This window comes from Vicugna pacos, chromosome 10, assembly GCF_048564905.1.
Source record: "Vicugna pacos chromosome 10, VicPac4, whole genome shotgun sequence".
Taxonomy (NCBI): domain Eukaryota; kingdom Metazoa; phylum Chordata; class Mammalia; order Artiodactyla; family Camelidae; genus Vicugna; species Vicugna pacos.
The window spans coordinates 65135576-65157299 of NC_132996.1; the positions used below are offsets into that span (position 1 = coordinate 65135576).

At 35.6% G+C, this 21724-nt stretch overlaps 1 protein-coding gene across 2 annotated transcripts; it reads left to right on the forward strand.

The window, feature by feature from the left end:
- Positions 1-33: 33 nt before the first annotated feature.
- On the forward strand, positions 34-19353 carry MS4A13 (membrane spanning 4-domains A13). Of its 2 annotated transcripts, none has more exons than XM_072970040.1 (7): positions 34-338; positions 3331-3452; positions 6674-6814; positions 10158-10214; positions 11203-11322; positions 13270-13365; positions 18754-19353. In XM_072970040.1, the coding sequence occupies exons 2-7, from the start codon at positions 3396-3398 to the stop codon at positions 18811-18813; spliced, it is 531 nt and encodes a 176-aa protein (XP_072826141.1). In that variant the 5' UTR covers positions 34-338; positions 3331-3395; the 3' UTR covers positions 18814-19353. The 2 variants fall into 2 exon arrangements, with proteins under 2 accessions (XP_072826141.1, XP_072826142.1); XM_072970041.1 differs by having other exon boundaries at positions 46-130.
- The last annotated feature ends 2371 nt before the right edge of the window (positions 19354-21724 follow it).

Below are 21724 nucleotides of genomic sequence, written 5' to 3' on the forward strand. Positions count from 1 at the left end.
CCTGGGGACTGGAGTTGCGCAGGCGCACCAGGAGCCCGCTGTTGCCGTTGGAGACCTGCGAGACCTGAGGAGCCTGAGGGCCGGCTGGGTCCTGGGCGCCTTGGTCCCTCAGTGATGGCGGCTGGGCAGGGTATGGGGGCCTGGCCCTGAGGGCGCCGCCAGCTGAGATCGGCATCTTCAGCCGGGCCTGTACTGGCTGGAGGCCGCAGACTGGGTGCTGGACAAGCTCTCCCGGGCAGGGTGACCCGCCCACGCGGGGACCCCTCCTCCTTTAGCCAGGGTCTGGACCTCAGAGGGCGAGAGTCGATCCTTGGGACCTTGAACATGTAAAATGAGGGGTAATGATGTCGCTTTGCTTACGGGATTTAACTGTTAAAAGCCGCAAGGAGGCATGGAGACAGACTTCAAGGCCTCCCCACCCCCACCCTCCTGTGTGTCTCCTTCCCTCCCTGTGGGGAGGCTGGAAGGCTGGGCCTCACTACCCTCCACTGCCTCCAGTCTTTTTTTTTTTAACTGTAGTTGATTTACAATATTGCACTAGTTTCAAGTGTACAGCTTCAGATTCTTTTCCATTATAGGTTATTATAAGGTATTGAATGTAGTTCCCTGTGCTATGCAGTAAATCCTTGTTGTTTAGCTATCTTATGTATAGTGATATGTATCTTCTAATCCCAAACTCTTAATTTATCCCCTACCCTTCCCCCTTGGGTAACCATGAGTTTCTTTTCCATGTCTGTGAATCTCTTTCTGTTTTGTAAATAAATTGATTTGTATTAGTTTTTTAGAGTCCACATATAAGTGATATCATTTAATATTCATCTTTCTGTCTGACTGACTTCACTCAGTATGAAAACCTCTAGGTCCATCCATGTTGCTGCAAGTGGCACTTTTATTTTTTTATGCTAAATAACAGTCCATTGTGTGTATATACCGCATCTTCTTTTTCCATTCATCTGTTGATAGACACTTAGGTTGCTTCCATGTCTTGGCTATTGTATATAGAGCAGCTACGAACTTTGGGATGCAAGTATTTTTTCGAATTAGAGTTTTTGCCTTTTCTGGATATATGCCCAGGAGTGGAATTGCTCAGTCATGTGGTGCTTCAATTTTTAGTTTTTTAAGGATCCTCCAGACTGTCATCTGTAGTGGCTGCACCAATTTACACCCCCATCAACAGTGTAGGAGGGATCCCTTTTCTCCATACCCTTTCCAGTATTTGTTATTTGTAGACTTTTTGAGGATGGCCATTCTGACCAGTGTGAAGTGATGCCTCATTGTGGTTTATTTCATCAAGGTTGAGTCTCTCAGTCACAGCCCAGGACTGGCCCTGGACATACAGAAATGAATTTCTGGACTTCTGGGCGCCCACACTGACTTGGGAGCAAATCTTGAAAATCAAGTTCAGATTGCACCGTAATATAAAGTATGCACAGAATGTCAGGGGGTCAAGGAGAGGAGTATCTAACAGACTCATGAGGCAGAGGAGGCTTCCCAGAGGTCTCTGTGGCAGCTGTTAGGGTTGAAACCTAGTGAGTGGCCAGGATGAGGCTGAGAAGGTGGCCAGGGAGCAGTTCATCTAGGGCTTTGTAGGCCCTGCCAAAGACTTTGAACTTTATTCTGAAGACAGTGAGGAGTTGCATCCCTGCTAAAGATAGAGAAGTGGTTTCTAGACATGAGCACTCTGTGACTGTTCCAGAATTTTATGTAAGGCAAGTTTATGGGGTGAGGATATGGGTGAGAATAAGGGCTAGGTACTTACCCTGCAGCTGCCTTTGGTTTAGTGCTGGGAACACCAGAAAATAAAAACAAATAAATGATTTATTTTTATATTCTATTTTTAGTTTTTAACTGGGTTGTAGAGTAATAATGTAGAATTCTTTTAAAAAATTAGCCATCATTTATTCCAGGAATATATTGTAGCATTTCTTATTTTCTTCCTTCCATCAATTAAGCTGAGGATTTTAAACACACACATACACTTTTTTTTCTTAGTATTTTAATGAATACCTCATTTGGGGTGGTTTTGGTGAGGGCCTGATGGAGGCTAGAGTGATGCTAAATTTTCTACTTCCAAAGTCACTCATGGTTCTTCCACTGTCAACTATAAATGTGAAAAGAACCTTTCTATATACACAAAAGGATTTATTTTATTATTTTCCTTTTCTCTGAAAAATGACAAATAATAGCAATCTAGGTATGGCTTTTCTTCATTACTTTATATATCAATTCTGTAATTCTGTCTTTTAAGCAGAGTGATTAATCTTGGTTACCTATAGGCCTATACTCTTCCTTTGGTATTTCTCAAAGGAGATGTTGGAATTTATAAAGTTTACCATTATATTTCAGTTATTAACATATTGTTCTCTCTACTTGCTATCACCAGCTCCTGTATTTTTACCCTAGCATTTTCTGTTTCTATACATTATAGAATTTAGAGACGTTCAGGAAATCAATTTTAGAAACCAAAGACTCATTAAAATAATCGAATCATGAGATTTTAAAGGTGCAGGAAATGGCAGATCATGTAGTCGAACTCCTCCCTCATTTCTGAACAGTCCAAGGCTTAAGTTTTGAGATTATCCATTAGATGATCACCTGGATGGCCAAGTGGCATAACTCAAGTTATTGACTTAAGTGGGTCATGTTGGAAGATGTTAAACAATGTAATTCCAGACGCACAAATGGACAAAATCCCAGAAGGGGATACAATTATTAGCCAAGTTTTTATGTTCCTGTAAATAAGAAGGTGATATAAACACCAGGGAGAAATGCAGGAATAACAAGAAAAACAAAACCAAAAAAAGGCCTTTAGGATTTTGGAAGCAACTTTGATAACTTTGATAAGTTCCTTCTCTGAGGCAGGAAAAAGTTCATCCACGTAGAATGAAGAACTAGGTAGCAAGTATGTGTCAGAAAAAAGTCACAAGCCAATGATGAGTTTAAGTCCAAGAACTCGGTTTCAGAAATGCAAACATGGCATTATGCAATACATTGACTTAATTATAAATTGCAAATGAATCGTTAAAAGCTTTACTGAAAATCCTCTAACACTCTTCCCTGGGTGTTCTTTATACTTTATCATCTGGAGACAATTTCACTACTCAGGGAAAGTGTAATATGCCAATAATTTTTAGTCACAGAGGGGGGCTTTTCAGTTATGGAAGCTGTTAATCAGAATAGGTGGATGCAAATTGATGCCTCTAACAAGGCATGAAAAGCAAAAAGCGATTGCTTCTGAGTTTGGGGAGGTGGTTGCAAAACAATAGGAAACGAAACAAGTATTCTCTTTTGAGCAAAGCATATGTATATGTGTTTTGTATTGTTTTGTAGAAGTTTGCTAACAAAGATATCTTCAAAGATTAGAGACATAATCATCTAGAGGAAATGCTGGTAGTATGGCTTCGTGTGAGTGTTGTTCAAAAATCTCTACAGCAGATGCTCTTGTCTTAGGGGTAAGTAAGACTTCTCTTTGACTAAATTCAGGATCACGCACTATTTCAATTTAATAAGGACCATTTTTAAATCTGAAGGGGGCAGATTTGGTTAAGTCAAAAAAGTGAAAGGCTTTTTTTCTTAAGTATTGATTGTCTTCTACAAATTTGATCTCATTGCCTTTCATAAACAAATATGTGCTTAGATATAAATGTACTGACTAAATCAGTATACACAGGGTAATAGATGAATCCAAAAAAGGAAGAGAAGGAAAAAAAGTGTTTTTTAACTGTAGAGAGATCTATTGCTGATTTTTTTATTTTTAATATTTTATTGAGGTATAGTTGATTTACAATGTTGTGTTAGTTTCTGGTGTACAACATAGTGATTCAGTTATATATATATACACACTCTTTTTACATTCTTTTTCATTATCAGTTATTACATGATACTGAATATAGTTCCCTGTGCTATACAATAGGACCTTGTTGTTTATCTATTTTATACATAGTAGTTTGTATCTGCTAATCCCAAACTCCTAATATATCCCTCCCCGCCTTCCCCTTTATTAGTGTAAATTTATTTTCTATGTCTGTGAGTCTCCTGTTTCATAAATAAGTTGATTTGTATCATTTTTTTAGATTCCACATATAAGTGATACAATATTTTGTCTTTCTCTGTCTGACTCACTACACTTAATATGATAATCTCTAGGTCCACCCATCTTGCTGCAAATGACAATATTTCATTCTTTTTTATGGCTGAGTAATATTCCATTATGTTTATGCCACATCTTCTTTATCCATTCATCCTTCGATGGGCACTTAGGTTGCTTCCAGGTCTTGGCTATTGTGTATAGTGCAGCTATGAACATTGGGGTGTATATGTGTTTTCGAATTAGAGTTTTCATCTTTTCTGGATATACACCCAGGAGTGAAATTGCTAGGTCATGTAGTAGTTCCATTTTTTTGTTTTTTTAGGAACCTCCAGACTGTATTCCATAGTGGCTGCACCAAATTACATTCCCACTGACAGTGTGGAGGGTTCCCTTTTCTCCATACCCTCTCCAGGATTTATTGTTTATGGACTTTTTAATAAAGGCCATTCTGACTGGTGTGAGGTGATACTTCATTGTAGTTTTGATTTGCATTTCTCTGATAGTTTAATGCTGATCTTTTAAAATTACCATATTGATGTCTATGCAGTAGGATTATTATTAATTTGTCTTTTCTATTAAATTATCAACAGAATTTATCTAGTTCTCTTAATAAACACAAAGGAAGACGAAAAAATTTTTCCGATGGATATGAAGTTTTCATTTAAATTTGGCTACTTTGTAGACCAGTTGTCTAAATCTCCTATCTGACTCTTCAGCAGAGGTTTTTGGCATCTTTCAAGTCACAGACCTCTTTGGGCATAGGAAGAAAGCTCTAAATCTTCTCCCCACACTTAGGCACATATCATAATCCTCTGCACTCATTGTTGTATGTATGTGAGTGGAGAGGCCTACGACCTCCTGGAACCCATGCATTGGCTCTAGGTTAAGAATAATTTTTAAATAAGAAAACTCATCTTGTCTTTCTCCACATACTAGCATCCTTGCTTTCTTGTAAGAGCCCTTTACAAGATTTGGCTACCTGGATATTTCATAGTTTTGTATTTAACAGTTGCAAACCACGTAAAATTAGATACCATTTATCAAGCCTACTCACTCCTTTTACAGTTAACAGAAAGTGATGTGGAATTAATGTTCTTGAGACTGATATGCTTATTCAAGAGGTATTTACTGGGTGACTGCTCTATGCTGGGTACTGTGTTAGAGGCTGGTGGACAACAAAGGGACTGTTGAAGTCAGACTCTCAAGAATTTTGAGATCTAATAGAGGATTTTCTCCTAGTCAAATCCAAAGAACCTTTGAAAACAATGCAATTTTTCCAAATTTGATGTAGGGAAAACCTTAAAAATCTAACTCTAAATGCATAAGATTGTTACCAAGAAAAGTGGTTTTTCTATACAAAAAGAACAATTTCTCTAAAACATATCTTTAATATTAGCCAATTGCATTTATGTGTTTCATATATTACTTGCTTTACAAAGAGCTAGAACTATTTTTTTAACATTTTTTATTGAATTATAGTCATTTTACAATGTTGTGTTAAATTCCAGTGTAGAGCACAATTTTTCAGTTATACATGAACATACATATATTCATTGTCACATTTTTTTTCGCTGTGAGCTACCACAAGATCTTGTATACATTTCCCAATGCTATACAGTATAATCTTGTTTATCTGTTCTACATTTTGAAATCCCAGTCTGTCCCTTCCCACTCCCCGCCCCCTTGGCAACCACAAGTTTGTATTCTATGTCTATGAGTCTGTTTCTGTTTTATATTTATGTTTTGTTGTTGTTGTTTTAAATTCCACATATGAGCAATCTCATGTGGTATTTTTCTTTCTCTTTCTGGCTTACTTCACTTAGTCAGACATTCTCAGGAATATCCATGTTGCTGCAAATGGCATTATGTTGTCGGTTTTACAAAGAGCTAGAACTATTAAAGTTAAACATTGAATAGCTTCATATCAAAGTTTATATGAAAGTGAATATAATGTACCCTCTGAAGTTTTTAAAGAGTAATGAAAAATGTGATTCAGTAGACAAAATAGCAGTATACATGTAATTCTGAAATAAATTTATCAGTACGTGTTTATTGGGTATAATTATCTTACTACAAATTAAAATTGAGTAATGATTCTCCCTTGCCTTAACATATTCCCTGTCCAACAGGGAGACCTGGTGCAAGTAAGTCTACTCTGGGTATTCTTGGCATCTCTATGTTGACTCAACCTCACCTCTGCATGCTTGTGAAAAAGATCCACACCAAGTGTGCCTGGAAGGAAAAGAAGTACCCTCACTACTTTCCTCTCATGCCACTACTTGCTAGTTAGGGGCAAAGCCAGTAGCAGAGTCAGACTGTCAACATTCTCATGGGAGAATTCACCAGAATTATTACTGAACAGTCTGATGATCCAAGTATGGCTGATTCCTGTTTGGTAAACCTCAGTACTTCCTGCTTAAGGCCTTCTTTTGAACTAGCCAACCCAGGGATTTCATGGTTAGGTGCATTGCTATTTTACTTTCATCTTTTGTAAAAATGTTGAATGTGTCTTATAATTAACGCTTATTGGAATTATGTTACAAATTACATGGTTTCAGTACTAATAGCATTCTCTTCTCATAGGCTATCCAGATTATGATTGGCATCTTTAATGTTCTCATGTGGTATCTCCTGTTGATTTTGTATATGGGACAAATTAAAGGAGTCTTTGGGACATATGAACCTATAACTTACAGAACAGGATGTTCTTTATGGGGAATTATTGTGAGTAGAATACATTTATATGGATTAACATTCAGTAAATAATATTCATGTAACTAGTGGAACATAGGGCACAATTTCTAAACAAAATTTTCAGGAGAATTAAGTAACTAAATCCCATGTTAGTTATTTATTCAAAATCAAATTTCTTTTTTCAACAAATATTTATTGAGCACCTTTAATTTATCAGTGCTATTACAAGAGATAACGAGATGAGTGAATACACAGTGACAACCATAGGTTGGATTGTCCTCAGATATGTGAAGGACAGAATCTTAAAGTACAATATCCATTAACATGGTTAATTTTCATGTTTAGAGTCTTTACCTTAGGTTCCTCACACAATGCGTCTAGACTCACACATTTTCTAAATTTGTCATTACCTGCACTATTCTATGGTTTCTAGACAGCCATAGGTAGTAGGAAAGTCTGGAGAATGTGACATCCTGGAAGCCAAGTGATCAAAGAAATAGAGAAATATCAACTATATTAAATTTCATTATGTTGCCAAATAAGACAAGGACTTAAAATTGACCATTGGGTTTAGCAATATGGAGGCCAACAATAAACTTGACAAGTAGTTTCAGTAGAATGGTGGGGCAAAAGCCTGATTGGAATAGTTTTAAAAAATAATATGAGCAGAGGAATCAGAGACAGCAAATACAGACAACTCCTTTAAGGGCTTTGGTGTAATGGGGTAGAGAGAAATGAGGAAGTAGCTGGGGGAACCCAGGGTCAAGGCAGAGTTTGCTTATTTGTTTGTCAGTTTGAAGTATCATGTCTTCCGTTGAGGGGACTGAACCAGAAGAGAGAAAACTAACGATGTATGAGATAAAAGGGTGAAGGGAGGGGTTATTAGAATCATGGACTTGTGTAGGTAAGAAATGATGCATTTTAATACACAAATAGCTAGGACTATGGACAGTTCATCTCTAGCAGTGGTTCTCTACTAGAGGTGATTTTTTTTTTCCCTCAGAAGGCATTTGATGATGACATTTTTTATTTTCACAGCTGGGGGTGTACATCTGGTGGGCATATGCCAAGGATACTGCTAAGCATCCTATAATGCACAGGATAGCCCCCAACAAAGAATTACCCACCTTTAATGTAAATGGTGTCAAGGCAGGTAGCAGGAGGGAAGGTAGAGGAACAGAGAGAAAAGACAAATTTTATAGGTAGCTAGTGGCATGTTGGAAGCTGGTAGACTTTTCTTCTGATGGCTTCAAATATCGCAGTGAATTAGGGAGCAAGATTATGAGCTGAGAGTGTGAATGAAGAAATGGTTGGTTGGTTGAGGAGAGAGAAGATGATAGAAAATCATCGTCCAGGAAAAGTGAGAGAGTGCATGGATTGTAGAAAGGTAGTTTGAATTTCATGCTGCATTAAGGACTTGCTTAAGCTTTTGGCATGTGATTTTATAGCGAGGTGGGTTGAGATGGTTGAGTACATCTTTCTCAGGCATGTTCAACTGCATAGGTACAGGCATGTAGTAAGAAAGAGAAGAGAATTTAATCAGGATCTCGGCTTAACCATAAAACTGTGATCAAACAAGAAAGGTGCAAAGGAATTGAGAATGTATAAAAATGAGCATCTTAATAATTGACCATGGAATTTAAGCTGGTGAAGGAGAGAACATAACAGAGATAAGGGGCTCAAATTATAGATCCAGATGGGGTCAAAGAATTTTTAGGGTTGTCATACTGCAGAGCATGAACTAGAAAGAAAGTGTAGGTCAGAGTGGGATAATTAAAACTGAGATGTGAAAGGTGTTACTCTCATTGATAAACATGTCAAGAGAATGAATATGGGAGTGAGTGACTGAGATAAGATGGAGTGAAAGGATTAGAGGAGAGAAATTCAAAGAACTACAAGCCCAGGGTACAAGAAGCATCGTAGAAATATATATTGAAATTACCAAGGAGTAGGAGATGTCAGAGAGAGAGAGAGCTAAGAGCTAAACTCACCTAGAAAGAGAAGAGTGACCAAGGGGGTCCGTAGATGACTTCAAGCAGAAGGGATAGTGGGTGATAGAATCTGACAACCTCTGCTTCACAGCTGGAGGAGAGGGAATGCTTGGAAGTAACAATGAGGAAGTAACAATAAGTAAGGGGGTCACTTACCCATGTTTAGAATCAGTGATGTAAGGGCTATAGGAGATAAGATGGCCACCGTTTGAGAGGGCTGTAGGGGAGTTCCCCTGCCTTTGCACCTTGGCTTACAGGTGTCAGAGCATTGCCTTGGAAAACAATAGGAGAAGAAGAGTGAAAGTGCTGACAAAATCCAGATAAATGATTCATGTCTGTCAGGATTTTTAATCATTTATGTTATAAAAATAGCATAGTTAGGTCCTGTATTAAATTATCTAAAATTTCAATTAAATTTAATCCAATACAAATCTTCTGCTTTAGGTCATAAACTTTGAAAAGCATTTTGTAAAGTGCATGGTTTGGTAATCTAGTTAGCACTAGTTTAAAATTCACAACGTATTTTCACTTTATATTCTGAACTAGTTCGTACCTTCACTGTGTACCTTCTTCCGTGTAGCTTTTGCTACAGAATGGAATGCTTGCTGATTATGTAGATTTAAGTTATCCTTGAGGAGTTAGTAAGCTTCAGGCTTGGCCTTCCTTTATATGGTGTACACTACAAATGCTATTTTTCCAGAAATCAGCCTTTGACTTGGATCTTTGTCAAAGGCACTAAAACAAATAAGACAAAAGGAATGTTTCTAAGGGATTGTGCAACCCACATTCGAACAATATGACATAGCTTTACGCTTCTGGGAAACAGACAAAATTGCCTAGTATGAAATAATGGAACCTCTTTTTTAAAAAAACAAAGGTAAAAACATGAATAGCAGCTGTTACCTTAATAATGGCTACAGTCTCACTTAAGAGCTGTATTTTGTACAAACACAACTTGGAATAGAGTTATGAACTACTTTTTCACATGTGGATATATATACAGTAGTTAATAACCAGTGGTATCATCTCAGTAGGAAACATAGCATTAGAAGTAAGAATTGAATTAGTTCAGAAAGTACACACAGATATAAACAAGTTGGTCCCTGATTCAGAGCTGCTTAGGTCATCTTAAGTCATTCCACAACCCACTGCCTGAATTATGCCCAGTGTCCCTTATATGTTTCTGTTATTAGTGACTCTACTATTATCTTTTACCGCCTGATGTAAACTTGTCCTGACCCCTTCTACTAAAACTTTCTTATATTTTTTTAACTCTGAGTATTCTAAAAACAATTGACTTAGAAGAGGGAATTGTTAAAAGTATATTTTAAGTTGATGAGCATTATCAATGAGTATTTATAAATATATGTTTTTATATCCAGTTTATCATTTCAGGAGTCTCCATAATAAAAGTAGCAAGGCATCCAACTCAACGCCTGGTAAGTTAAAATGTTTAGGTACCCTAGAAATCGCTGGTCACAGAGCTAACAGGTGGTAATGAAAAGACACTGAACATCTAAACAATGAAGGAATCTACCCTACCTGTAAAATCAATGAAGGAATTAAATGAAAACCCAGAAGCACATAATTTACTGTACATAAACATGCTGTATTAGTTAGAATTATGTTGTGTAAAGATTTCTAAGTTTAAGTGTAGAGGTTTTCTTTTTTTGGCTTGGTATTCTACCTTTTTTAACATTGTATGAATTTTACTGTTAGAAAAAATTTAACAGGACCTAATGCCTGTGTATGTGTGCATGTGTGTATATATATACATACACATACATACATACACACACATAATACTGCTGTAAAACTTCATTTTCCTAACTATCTAATTTGGGAATAGGACTGTATCTTGTAACAAAATAGAAGATCTATGGTATAGGTGGAAAGATACTGGGAAGAAAAAAATCTTAGACTCTTAGGGCTAAAAGATACGTTAGAAATTAATTAGTCTGCTCTCATAATTGTACAGATAAAAAACTGATATCCAAAGATATTGATGGATTTCCCCAGAGAATGAAAACCCAGGATTAAAATTCATTGAATCCTATTTGGCCTGTTTCTACAAGCAATCAGTTTTCATCTTTTGTTTTCTTTTTGCAGTGGAATGCCTTTTGTTGAAATCATATCTTATAAGACTTTTTTCCAAGTGACTCAGAAGATTATAAAATATAATAATTTTGAGCCCAAGTGGAAGATCGATGCTTATTGGTGTGATGATATTTCAATGTTTCCTCCAAATTAACCGGGTTTCATATAAACCACAAAAAGATTTTACTCTAATGGCAAGCATACCAACACTTCTAAAGCTTTAGAAACTAGATCAAAATTTTAACTAAGTGATCTTATTCAGCAATGCAAACTGTTTAACCAAATTGTTTTTTCTGAGTATGATAAATTTACCCTATATCTTCTTTTCAGCTTATATGTGCCATGATCATGAACATCTTGTGCATGATTACTGTGATTATTGCAACAGTTCTAACAGTATTAGAGTTGTCTTCTTTTGATTCTGTGTCATATAGGAATTTTGGACAAGCGGTAAGTGACCAATTCTATAGTAACATCTTGATTTCAAAATTATTCTTTTCAGAAGTTTTGAAGTTTTAGGAGGTAAAATAAGGCTTTTGTTGGTCCTCATTAAATTCTTTGATTTAGTAGTCAGCTCTTGATTGAAGGTTTTAATTAAAAAATAACTCTAATGTAATTTTTATAAATATTAATAGGAAATTTGATTCTTGATATGCTCAATTAAAATAAGGCAAGCAAAAGATTTGAAGGCTTCAGTGATAAGTTTTATGTATATATATATATATATATATATATACACACACACACACACATATTAGGATGATTCTCTTAATGAAAGGAAAGTACAATCCCAGACCTTAAAACCATTCCCAAAATCAACAAAAGAATTCTGCTATTGATGCATAAAGTTGGAATTGTATACACCTAGTAATTTTTGGTTTAACATAAATATTTTCATATACAGCCTACTTCTATGTCTCACATGAATTTTGCTTTAAGTCCTCAAATGCTGAATGTACATGAATCTGCTTTGCTTCCATTTAATTAAATATCCAATCACATACTTCGTACCAAAGAAATAACTACAGTTCTTTTTAAGATACAACATTTCCCAATAAACGTAAATCCCTTTACTGATATCATAGTAGATTTATTTCACTTCTGTTGGCTTAAAATTCAGAATCATAGAATATTAGTGCTGCCAAAGACTTTAGCAATACTTATTAAAATCTTCCATTTAGAATGAAAACAGATTAGAGTGAAGCTTCTCTTTGTTACTGAACAACAGAACAAAACAAATAACAATTTGGAAATTTTCAATTCACGGTAATTCTAAGTAAAAGAGTCACTGTAGGTGAGTGATAAGCTTCCTCCTGCTTCCTTGTATACCCCCTGTCCATACCTGCAGTATATTATAAAAGGGACCGTCAGTGGAAGGAATCCAAGCTTGGGGAACAAAATCCTAGAAGACAATAGGATAATGAGAGAAGATGCAATAATACTTCCAAATAGATTATCTGTAATGAATGATGTATTGATTTAAATAAAATAAGCGTGCATCAGATTTTGCCTGTAAGTTGTAAGAAAATTTTCCATTTGCCCTGGAAATTTTGTCTACATATCTTCAGTTCTAATTTCAGAGGCAGAGATAGGGAGGGGAGGAATTAATTTAGTAAGTATAGAATTCTTTCAAGTTATTTTATCTTACTACTCTTACTCATAAGCTTATAATCTCAGTTTGAGATAATATGGCATAATTGCCAAGACTTAACGTTTGCAAAAAGTATCACAAGCATTGGACACTGTGTTTATCTGACCTGAACTGAGTACTAATGATAAGTTTCACAATCTCCCAAGCACACAAGTTTCAGCTTTGTTTGCTGTGATGAGTTGCACAAAATGTTTTCTTAGACACATTGTAAAATTACATACCTAGGCAGCCAATATTTTGCAAGAGTTTCCATACACCAGCTTTTCTAACATAAGCAAGTGGCTTTGCTAAATCCACAAACTCATCAAGTTGTCAGTGTTCTCAGGTAGGTTCAGCCATCCCCCAAAGTTCATGCCTCTGAAATATACTTCTCATATAGAAAAATGGTTAACAGTATAAATCCAGAACCAGGCTGCCTTTATTCAGATGCTATCTTTCATACTCACTAACTGTGTGTGACCCCTGGGACAAGTTTTTAACTTCCCCATTTCCTTAGTTTCTTTATGTGTAAACGGAGGAAACGCTAACTAAAGCTCTAGGTAATAAACTAGGGGGATGAAAGTAGGAAAATGAAGCAGAAAGCGCAGGAATAGAAATTCCTGGGGAAATCAAACGGTGAAAGAGGCTTCCTTATTCTTCTGTTTCCCTTCTTTTCCTTGACTTTTATATTAGGAGCTCCTTCTGTGAACGTATTTGCATTTATTAAAGGTAATAATGCAAGATGGCTCCCCATTTTCTGGTTTCAGAGACTCGGAAGAGAAATTTCACGTGTTTTACTGGGCTTCTACCCCTTGGAACTTTGTATCGCATTCACATACACGATCTTTGGCTGTATTGGTTTGGTAAGTGTTTATCTAACCGTCTGGCAAATCAAGAATGTAGATTTATTTCTAGTAAGCAGACACTATGAGGAGATTAAGTGTTCTGATACCTGGTTGGGACTAATAAAAATGGAATACGTGATAATAGTTACTTCACTTTTTAATTTTTTCTTTATTTATAAAATTACGAAAGTAACACATGAAACAATATTAAAAAGTGAAAAATTGTAAAGGTTGTCCTCTTAATGTAGTCCTAATCATACTTACATATCAAAATCTACACAAAAAGGCACACAGTTTTCTTTGTTACTAATTGTGTAATCATGTTGTTTTGTCGCATGCATTTTCTCAGCTATCATATACAGCTTTCCATTTGGGAGTTTGAGACTTACAAATGTTAACCACTATATATAAAAAAGATTTTAAAAAAAAGTTTCTTCTGTATAGCACATGGACCTATGTTCAATATCTTGTAATAACCTTTAATGAAAAAAATATGACAATGAATATATGTATGTATATGTGTGACATATACATTGTGCTGTACTCCAGAAATTGACTCATTATAATTGACTGTACTTCAATTAAAAAATAAACAGCTTTCCATTATAAAGCATATCTAAACAATCTCTTTTAATAGCATTATACTTTTCCTTAGTATTTATTTTAACATTCCTTTATTGATGCTGCATATTTAACTTTTTTCCTGTTTAAATTATAAGCAATGATGCAATGACCATCCCAATACAAATATCTTTGCATACAAGACTAGTATTTCTGTAGGTGGTTAATTCCAAGAAGTGTAATTACAAGTTTAATAACATTTCAAAATGCTGTACTAATTCACAATACCACAGAAGTTTATGAAACTGGCCATTTTCTTGCGTGCTTAAAAAAATTAGATACCCAACATTCATGCATTCTTTTACAAATAAGGAGAGCCTACTTTTTACTAGGCATTACATTTACTAGGCATTTTTACTAGGCACTAAGGATGCAATGATTAACAGAACATCCCTACAATCAGGGAGTCTACATTCCAGTGATGGAGAAAGACAGTAAACAAACAAATATATAATAATATCAGGAAGTTCAAAAGTGTCATAGAGTAAAATAAAACAAAGTAAGGAGATAAGGCAAAGACTGAATTACATGGGATGCTGTCTGAGCAGAGGCTAGCTGAAGTGCCTAGGCAACTAGGAGACTATGTGAAGAAAGGTTTTCCAAGAAAAGGGAATGGTAGGGCTTCCAAAATGTCTGGGTGTGGATTTGACGAATTTCCCTAAAAAGAAATTATAAAACTGGACAAAATTGTCAATAAACAACCTTTTAAAGATTCTGGAAATTTACCAAAGCAAATTGAGAAGTGTTTGTTTAAGAAAATGTACGGAGACTTGATAAGAACAGGGGATGTCTGTGACATTTTAGCTGGGGGCTGCTCCAGGTCCTTCCAGTTCACTCCTGCAAACCCAGGTTCCATTTCATAGAAGTTTCCCTGGGTGAGTCAGACTGAGGACCGGCAGCCTCACTGCTGGAGAGGGCTGAGTTTACTTGGAGCAGAGCACAGAAAGTTTATGACCAGGGATGTTATTAAAACAATAGTTATCTCAGTTGCAAACAGTCTGAAAAAATCAATGTAATACCTAGTCTAACTGAGATTACAGTACTTGTCGGGCAACCAGCCAGAAACTTAACAGGGCGATTCTGAGAACAAAATAGCCGAAGTGGGCCTTGATAATATCCTATTTATCCCTTGTGGCCTGAAGACTACAAATGCGCATGGGGCAGTGCGTGCACTGAGGAGACTGGAGAGGGTCCTAGTAAACTGTCACTGCTGGCTGAATAAGAGGCCTTGCAAACACAGAGTAAACACTGTGACAGATTTATAAATGGCCTACACTTTGAATACTTTCCTTAAGCTACAGCGATTCATTGACAAAGGTGGTTGTCTCACTGGCGTAAGGCGTATATTACTTCAGTAGGGCTCCTGTAACAAACTACCACAGACTGGGTGACTTAAACAATAGACATTTACTGTCTCACAATTCTGGAAGCTGGAAGTCTAAGATCGAGGTGTTGCAAGTGTTGATTTCTCCAAAGACCTCCCTCCTTGGCTTTCAGATGGCTTATTCTCTCTTTGTTGTTACGTGGTCTTCCCTCTATATGTGTCTGTGTCCTAATTTCCTCTTCTTATAAGGACATCAGTCATATTGCATTAAGGCCCACCCTTATGACTTCATTATAACTTCATTACTGCTTTAAAGACCCTATCTCCAAATACAGTTACATTCTGAGGCAGTAGGGGTTAGGACTTCAACATGAACTTTAGGGGAACACAGTTCAGCCCATAACAAGGTGTCTAAGCATAACTTCTAACCACTCACTGGCTGATCACTTATGCTGACCCAGGGGAAAAACCCAAGGAAACCAGCCTTAAAGATAAAAACAGAGATTAAAAGCTAGAAAAAATGTAAGCAGATATATCAGAGGCCACATACTGCAAGGAATACAGACTCCACAAAATTGATAGAGGCAACTCACAGAAAAGAAGCAATAACAACTTCTGCAGAGGGAAGAAGGGACAATCAGAATCCAAAGTTGCTACAACATATTATCTAAAAAACTCGTTTTTCAACAACAGCAACAATGCATGACATGCAAAAAACAGTAACAGTGACCCATACACTTGGGGGGAAAAAAGCAGTCAATAGATATAGTCTTTTGGGAAGAGGGGAAGAAAAATGTTGGACTTTAATTAAAGGAAAACATGTATGAAGAATTAATGGGTGATATAATAGCTCGTTAAATAAGAGTATCGGTGTCTGTTACCTTGATTGTGGCGGTGGTATCACAGTGTTTGTATATGTCTGAATTCATCAAATTGTACACATGAAATGTATATAGTTCTTTGTATTTCAGTTATGCCTCAATGAAGCTGCTACATTTTTTTTAATAAATACAATAATTAAAAAGATAGAAATTATTTAAAAGAACCAGATGGAAATTCTGGAATTTAAAAATACAGTTACTGAAATGAAAAACTCAGTAGAGGGCTCAAGAACAAATCTGAGCTGACAGAAGGCAAAATCAGAAAACATGATAGAACAATATATACCATCCAGTCTGGAGAACAGGGAAAAAAAAAAAAAAAGAACAGAGCCTCAGAGGTTTGGGGGACACCAGCTAGTGCACCAACATATGCATAATGAGAATCCCAGAAAATGAGGGAATAAGAAAAATAAAGAAATAATGACCAAAAATTTCCCAAATTTGATGAAAAATATTCTATCCATCGAAGAAGCTGAATGATCTCCAGTAAGAATAAACACAAAAAGATTCACCTCTAGGTGCCTCAGAGCCAAAGTGATAAAAAGAAAATCTTAGGGGGAGGGTATAGCTCAAGGGGTAGGGTGCATGCTTAGCATGCATGAGGTCCTAGGTTCAATCCCCAGTACCTCTTCTAAAAATAAGTAAATAAACCTAATTCCCTACCAGAAAGGAAAAGAAAAAAAATCTTGAAAGCAGCAAGAGTAACATGAATTCATGTGCAATGTAACCACAATAAGATTAATAGCTGACTCATCAGAAACAATGGAGGCATTAAGGTAGTGGGATGGCATATTAAAGTGTTGGAGGGAAAAGCAGTCAGGCATGAATTCTATATCCTTTAAAACTATCCTTCAAAGATGAAGTTGAAATAAAGACATACACAGATGAACAAAGACAGCAAATGTGTGGCTGACAGAACTTCCTTACAAGAAATGTTCTTTAGACTAAAAGGAAGTAATATCAGATGCAACTTAAATACACATGAAGACATAAAGAGCGTCAGTAAGGATAATTGTGTAGATGATTATGAAAAGCAGTGTAAACATATCTTTTATTCTTTCTTAACTGACTTAAAAGACAATTGCAGAAATTGCACTGGATTCACCCAAATCTTCCAAAATAATCTCCTTATTTTAAGACCATGCTATTATCAATCTTAATTCCATCTGTCACAACTGTTCAACTCTACCTTATAACGTGAAAGCAGTTATAGACAGTTTTTAAATGAATGGCTTTGTTCCAGTGAAACTTTACAAAACAGGTAGTGGGCCAGATTTGGTTCATTTGCCATAATTTGCCAACCCCTGGTATATAGATACATATTTTCTCCTTTTTTCTCTGATATTTTAAAAGAGATAACACTATATTGTTGATTATATAACATGTAGGTGTAATATATACAGCAATAATAGCACAAAGGAAGGGGAAGGAATATAGCTACATGAGAACAAAGTGTCTATATTTTAATGGAATTAAATTAGCGTTCATCTGAAGCAGATTGTGATAAATTAAAATGCATATTGTAATCCCTGGCCAATGACTAAGAAAATCCAAAAGATTATAGTAAAATAAAATTAATAAATTAAGATAATACACAGGAAGTACTTAATTTTTAAAAAACAGGTAAAAGAGGAACATAAAAGACATGAGACATATAGAAAACAAATAGCAAAACATCAGACATAAATCCAACCTTTTCAAAAATGTCACTAAAATAAAACTACAGTGAGATATTAGGTGCCTAACAGAATGACTAAATTTCAATATATAATTCTAAGTGATAATAAGGACTATGGATATAAGAAATTTCTCACACACTCCTAGTTGGAATAGAAATTATTGCAACACTTTGAAAACTTTTGGGCATTATTTACTAAAAGTTAAGATGTGCATACCCTATCAGTAATTTCAGTCCTCATTATATACCCAACAGAAATGTGTGTACACATGTAGCAAGAGACACTTCCGGGGAGTCCCAAAGTAGAAATGCAGTCAGTGAGTAGTGATACATTTAGTCTACAACTGTAATAAAATTCTGCATAGTGATTAAAATAAACTATATCTACACTTAACAACATAGATGAATCTCATATATATAATGTTGAATACCAAAAGGCAGGCTCAAAAATGCATACTTTTAATTTCCATTCATGTGAAGTTTGAAATCCGGCAAAACTAAAGCTAAACTATAATGTTCGGGGAAGGATGGAAGCTATTGGTAAAATTAAAAAGAAAGGATTGATTACCTAAAAGTCAAAATGGCAATTACTTTAAGAGAGAAGGAATAGGTAATAATTGGGAATGTCACGACAAGGGGACTTTTGTGCTGCTGACATCTGCTCATGTTGCAGAAGACCACGAATATTTTCTGTAAAGCTCTGGGAGTATACCAAAAGTTAAAAGTGGTTCAATAGGAATTAAAACGGTGGGTTGAGAGAGAGAGAAAACAAAAAGAGGACAAATGGCATTTTATTCTATAAGTAATAGTATTGCTTATATTTTTTAAAAAAAACTACACTTATTACATATATGATTGTAGGAATCATAATGTGGCTTATGAGAGGTTAATTTTTTTTTCAGTGTCGCAAAAATGAAGAGTCTTTTGCAGCTGGTACAGAGGAAGCTGAGAGTGCTTTGTAAAACCTTAGAAATGTTGAGAATTTTCCTGGTGCTCTTACCTGATGTGGGCCCTAATGGTATCTCTGTGTAACAAGCCTACTACAAAGCCCACAGATTTTTTGCAAAAGAAAATGCAAAACAAATTGGAATTTTTCTTTTTGGTATTCAAGAAAAGTCTCTGCACATATTTTTGTAGGCTCCAAGTGGAAAGCTTTTCCCTAATTAAGTATGCTATTATTATAAGGAAGACTTTATTTTCTAGGCACTCTAGCATAGCTGTCAACTCTTCCTAATGGAGCTCTTGTAAGAGACCATAAAAAAGATATGTGATTGTCTCTACATGCAAGCTGCATAGACTTGGAGCAAGATACTGTATCATTCTCAGGAGAATTTTAAATAATTTATGCCTCTACATGTAAAGAGTACATTTCAGTCTTGAGTTATTCTTCCTGAACTAGTTTCTACCTGAACAAAGTGTGAATCAAAAGGCATCGAATTCATAGTCCCTTCATTATTCTTTGACTGTTCCTCTCCTCATTAAAATTCCCCTCTGCCCTGAAAGTCTCTGCTGTCTTTCGTCCCTTTCATTCCCCCTTGCTTCTTATTTCTTCTCATTGCTTGGATCACCTGTTCAATTGCTTTGCAAAGCAAACAGGCTACTTTTCCACACTAAGGAAAATTTCCGAAGGATTCGTTGTGAATTCAGATTCATCCTTTCTTCAAATGTGGAACAGAACTTCAGGAAGCCTCGCTCAACAATATGAATCATGCCGATGAGTATGTGTAACTCTCTTTTAAATGTGCTGCTGTTTCTTTTTGGTTTTCTGCCTTGTCTCTCAAGAGGTTTCATCAATCATTATCTAATAGTACAAATTAAGATTTTGTTGTTCTGGGAATTTCAGTGCTTAGCTCATGTCTATCAGTTTAACACACATTAACTGAGTGTCTATTGTGTACCAATGAATATATTAAACTTCAGAATATCAAAAATTAATAAGGTACCTCATCACAAAGAGTTTTTATTTCAGTGGAAGAAACCAACAGGTAACAAATTAAGATTATGCAGTGTGATACATGTATTAACAGAAGTATAAAAAAATTGGAATAGTGCGGAAAAGATAATGACCCTTCTGTTGGGAAACAAGAGGGAATAAAGTTTTATGAAGAATATGGCCTCTGAGCAGGGGATTAATTGTAGTTTATCAAGCAGATTGAAAGGTGGGAAAACATTTCAAATAGAAGGAATAGCTCATGCAAAAAATGTGAAAAAGATAATTATATATGTATGTATATGTGTGTGTGTGTGTATTTATATATATAATATATATATAATTAAAACATTATGACAGGGAGGAATAGGTCAAGGGTGAAAGTTGGAGAAGTAGGAAGAAACCAGATGATAGGGTCAGGTCATTAAAGACTGATAACTTAAAGTGTTGAACTATAACTTGCAGACAGTGGGAAACCTCTGAAGGGTTTTTAAGTAGGGAAATTATACACTTGGATTTATACTTGAGGAAAAAGTGTTAAATAGAGGGAAATGCATTAGACAGGATAAATTTGATAAGGACAACTAGAGTGTGGAGGAAAGTAATGGATGACTACTGCAGTGATTCAGACAAACAGTGAAAAAGACGGTACGTTTTAGTTTTGTTAACTGATTAATCATAAAGTATGAAGGGGAGAAAAAGAATCTAAAATAACTCCCTAGTTTCCAGATTGGGTGATACTGGCAATGATACAAAATGTAGAAGGCACAGTAGGATTGGATAAAATGATAAATTCCATTTTTAATAGGTTGAATTTGAAATAACTATGAGACATTAAAGTAGAGATGTCTGTTGGGCAGTTGAAAATATATAACTGGAGGTTGGAGAAAGGTTAGCTATATAGAAAGAGATTTATTTTGATGGTAATTAAAAATAAGGGAATAGGAGGGTTTCCATTTCCAGCAGTTAAAAATTAGGTTCCTGCAGCTGAAGCCTCCTACAAAGACCACAACAAAAGCAAGCCAAGATTTTAAAACATCATCTGTTTGAAGGTATTGGGAATCTAGAATTTAAGGGAACTGGGGTTTAAGGCACCAAGATTCCAGAGTTGAAACCAAGAGATGATCTAGGCTTTTAGCATAGCTTTTCCTCCAGATGCATTTTCTGAATCATACACAGCATATGAGAGGTTAAGAAGTTAAGAATCCTGCAGGATACTTAAAAGATTGTGAAGACAGTGATTGGAGCTCATGCTTACCAGAGGATGAGAAGCTCGTTGACACCCAAGACTTTCTGTTGTGATCCTTAGGAGCTAAATCCTAACAGTAAAGGTGAGCAAAAATGAGCCATGACTCTCATAGACTGACGCTAAGCTCAGTTACAGATTGTATTAAAGTGAGCTTCCCTAAATCTAACACTATCAAAGCAAAAATAAAGCATTCCAAGAAGAAGATAGCATTAATCAAGTTATCACTACAATTTTTCATACACAGTATCTAGAATTCAACCACAGTAAAATAAGAATTAACTGAAATCCAAGAAAAAACACAGGCCCACAATAGATCCAAATAACAGAATTATAGAATCTTAAATGACAAAATTTCATCAGAGAAATTAAAATTATTTTTTAAAATCAAGTGGAAATTAGAAGTAGCACAATAATTGAAATCAAGGTCTAAATATATGAATGGAAGAGGAATTAGACATAACTGACAAGAAATCAGTAAGCTGGAAGAAAAAGCAAAAGGGAAAATCAGACTGAAGCATTGATAAAGTGTTGGAAAGTACAGTGTGGAGAATGGCAGGATAAGAGATGACACTGATGAAAAGTTCTAATACCATGTATGTGGAAGTTCAGAAGGAAAGTAGAGATAAGAGAAAATAAGTAATATTTAAAGAGATTATTATATCTCGGAATTTTCAAGTTGATAAAAAAATGACAG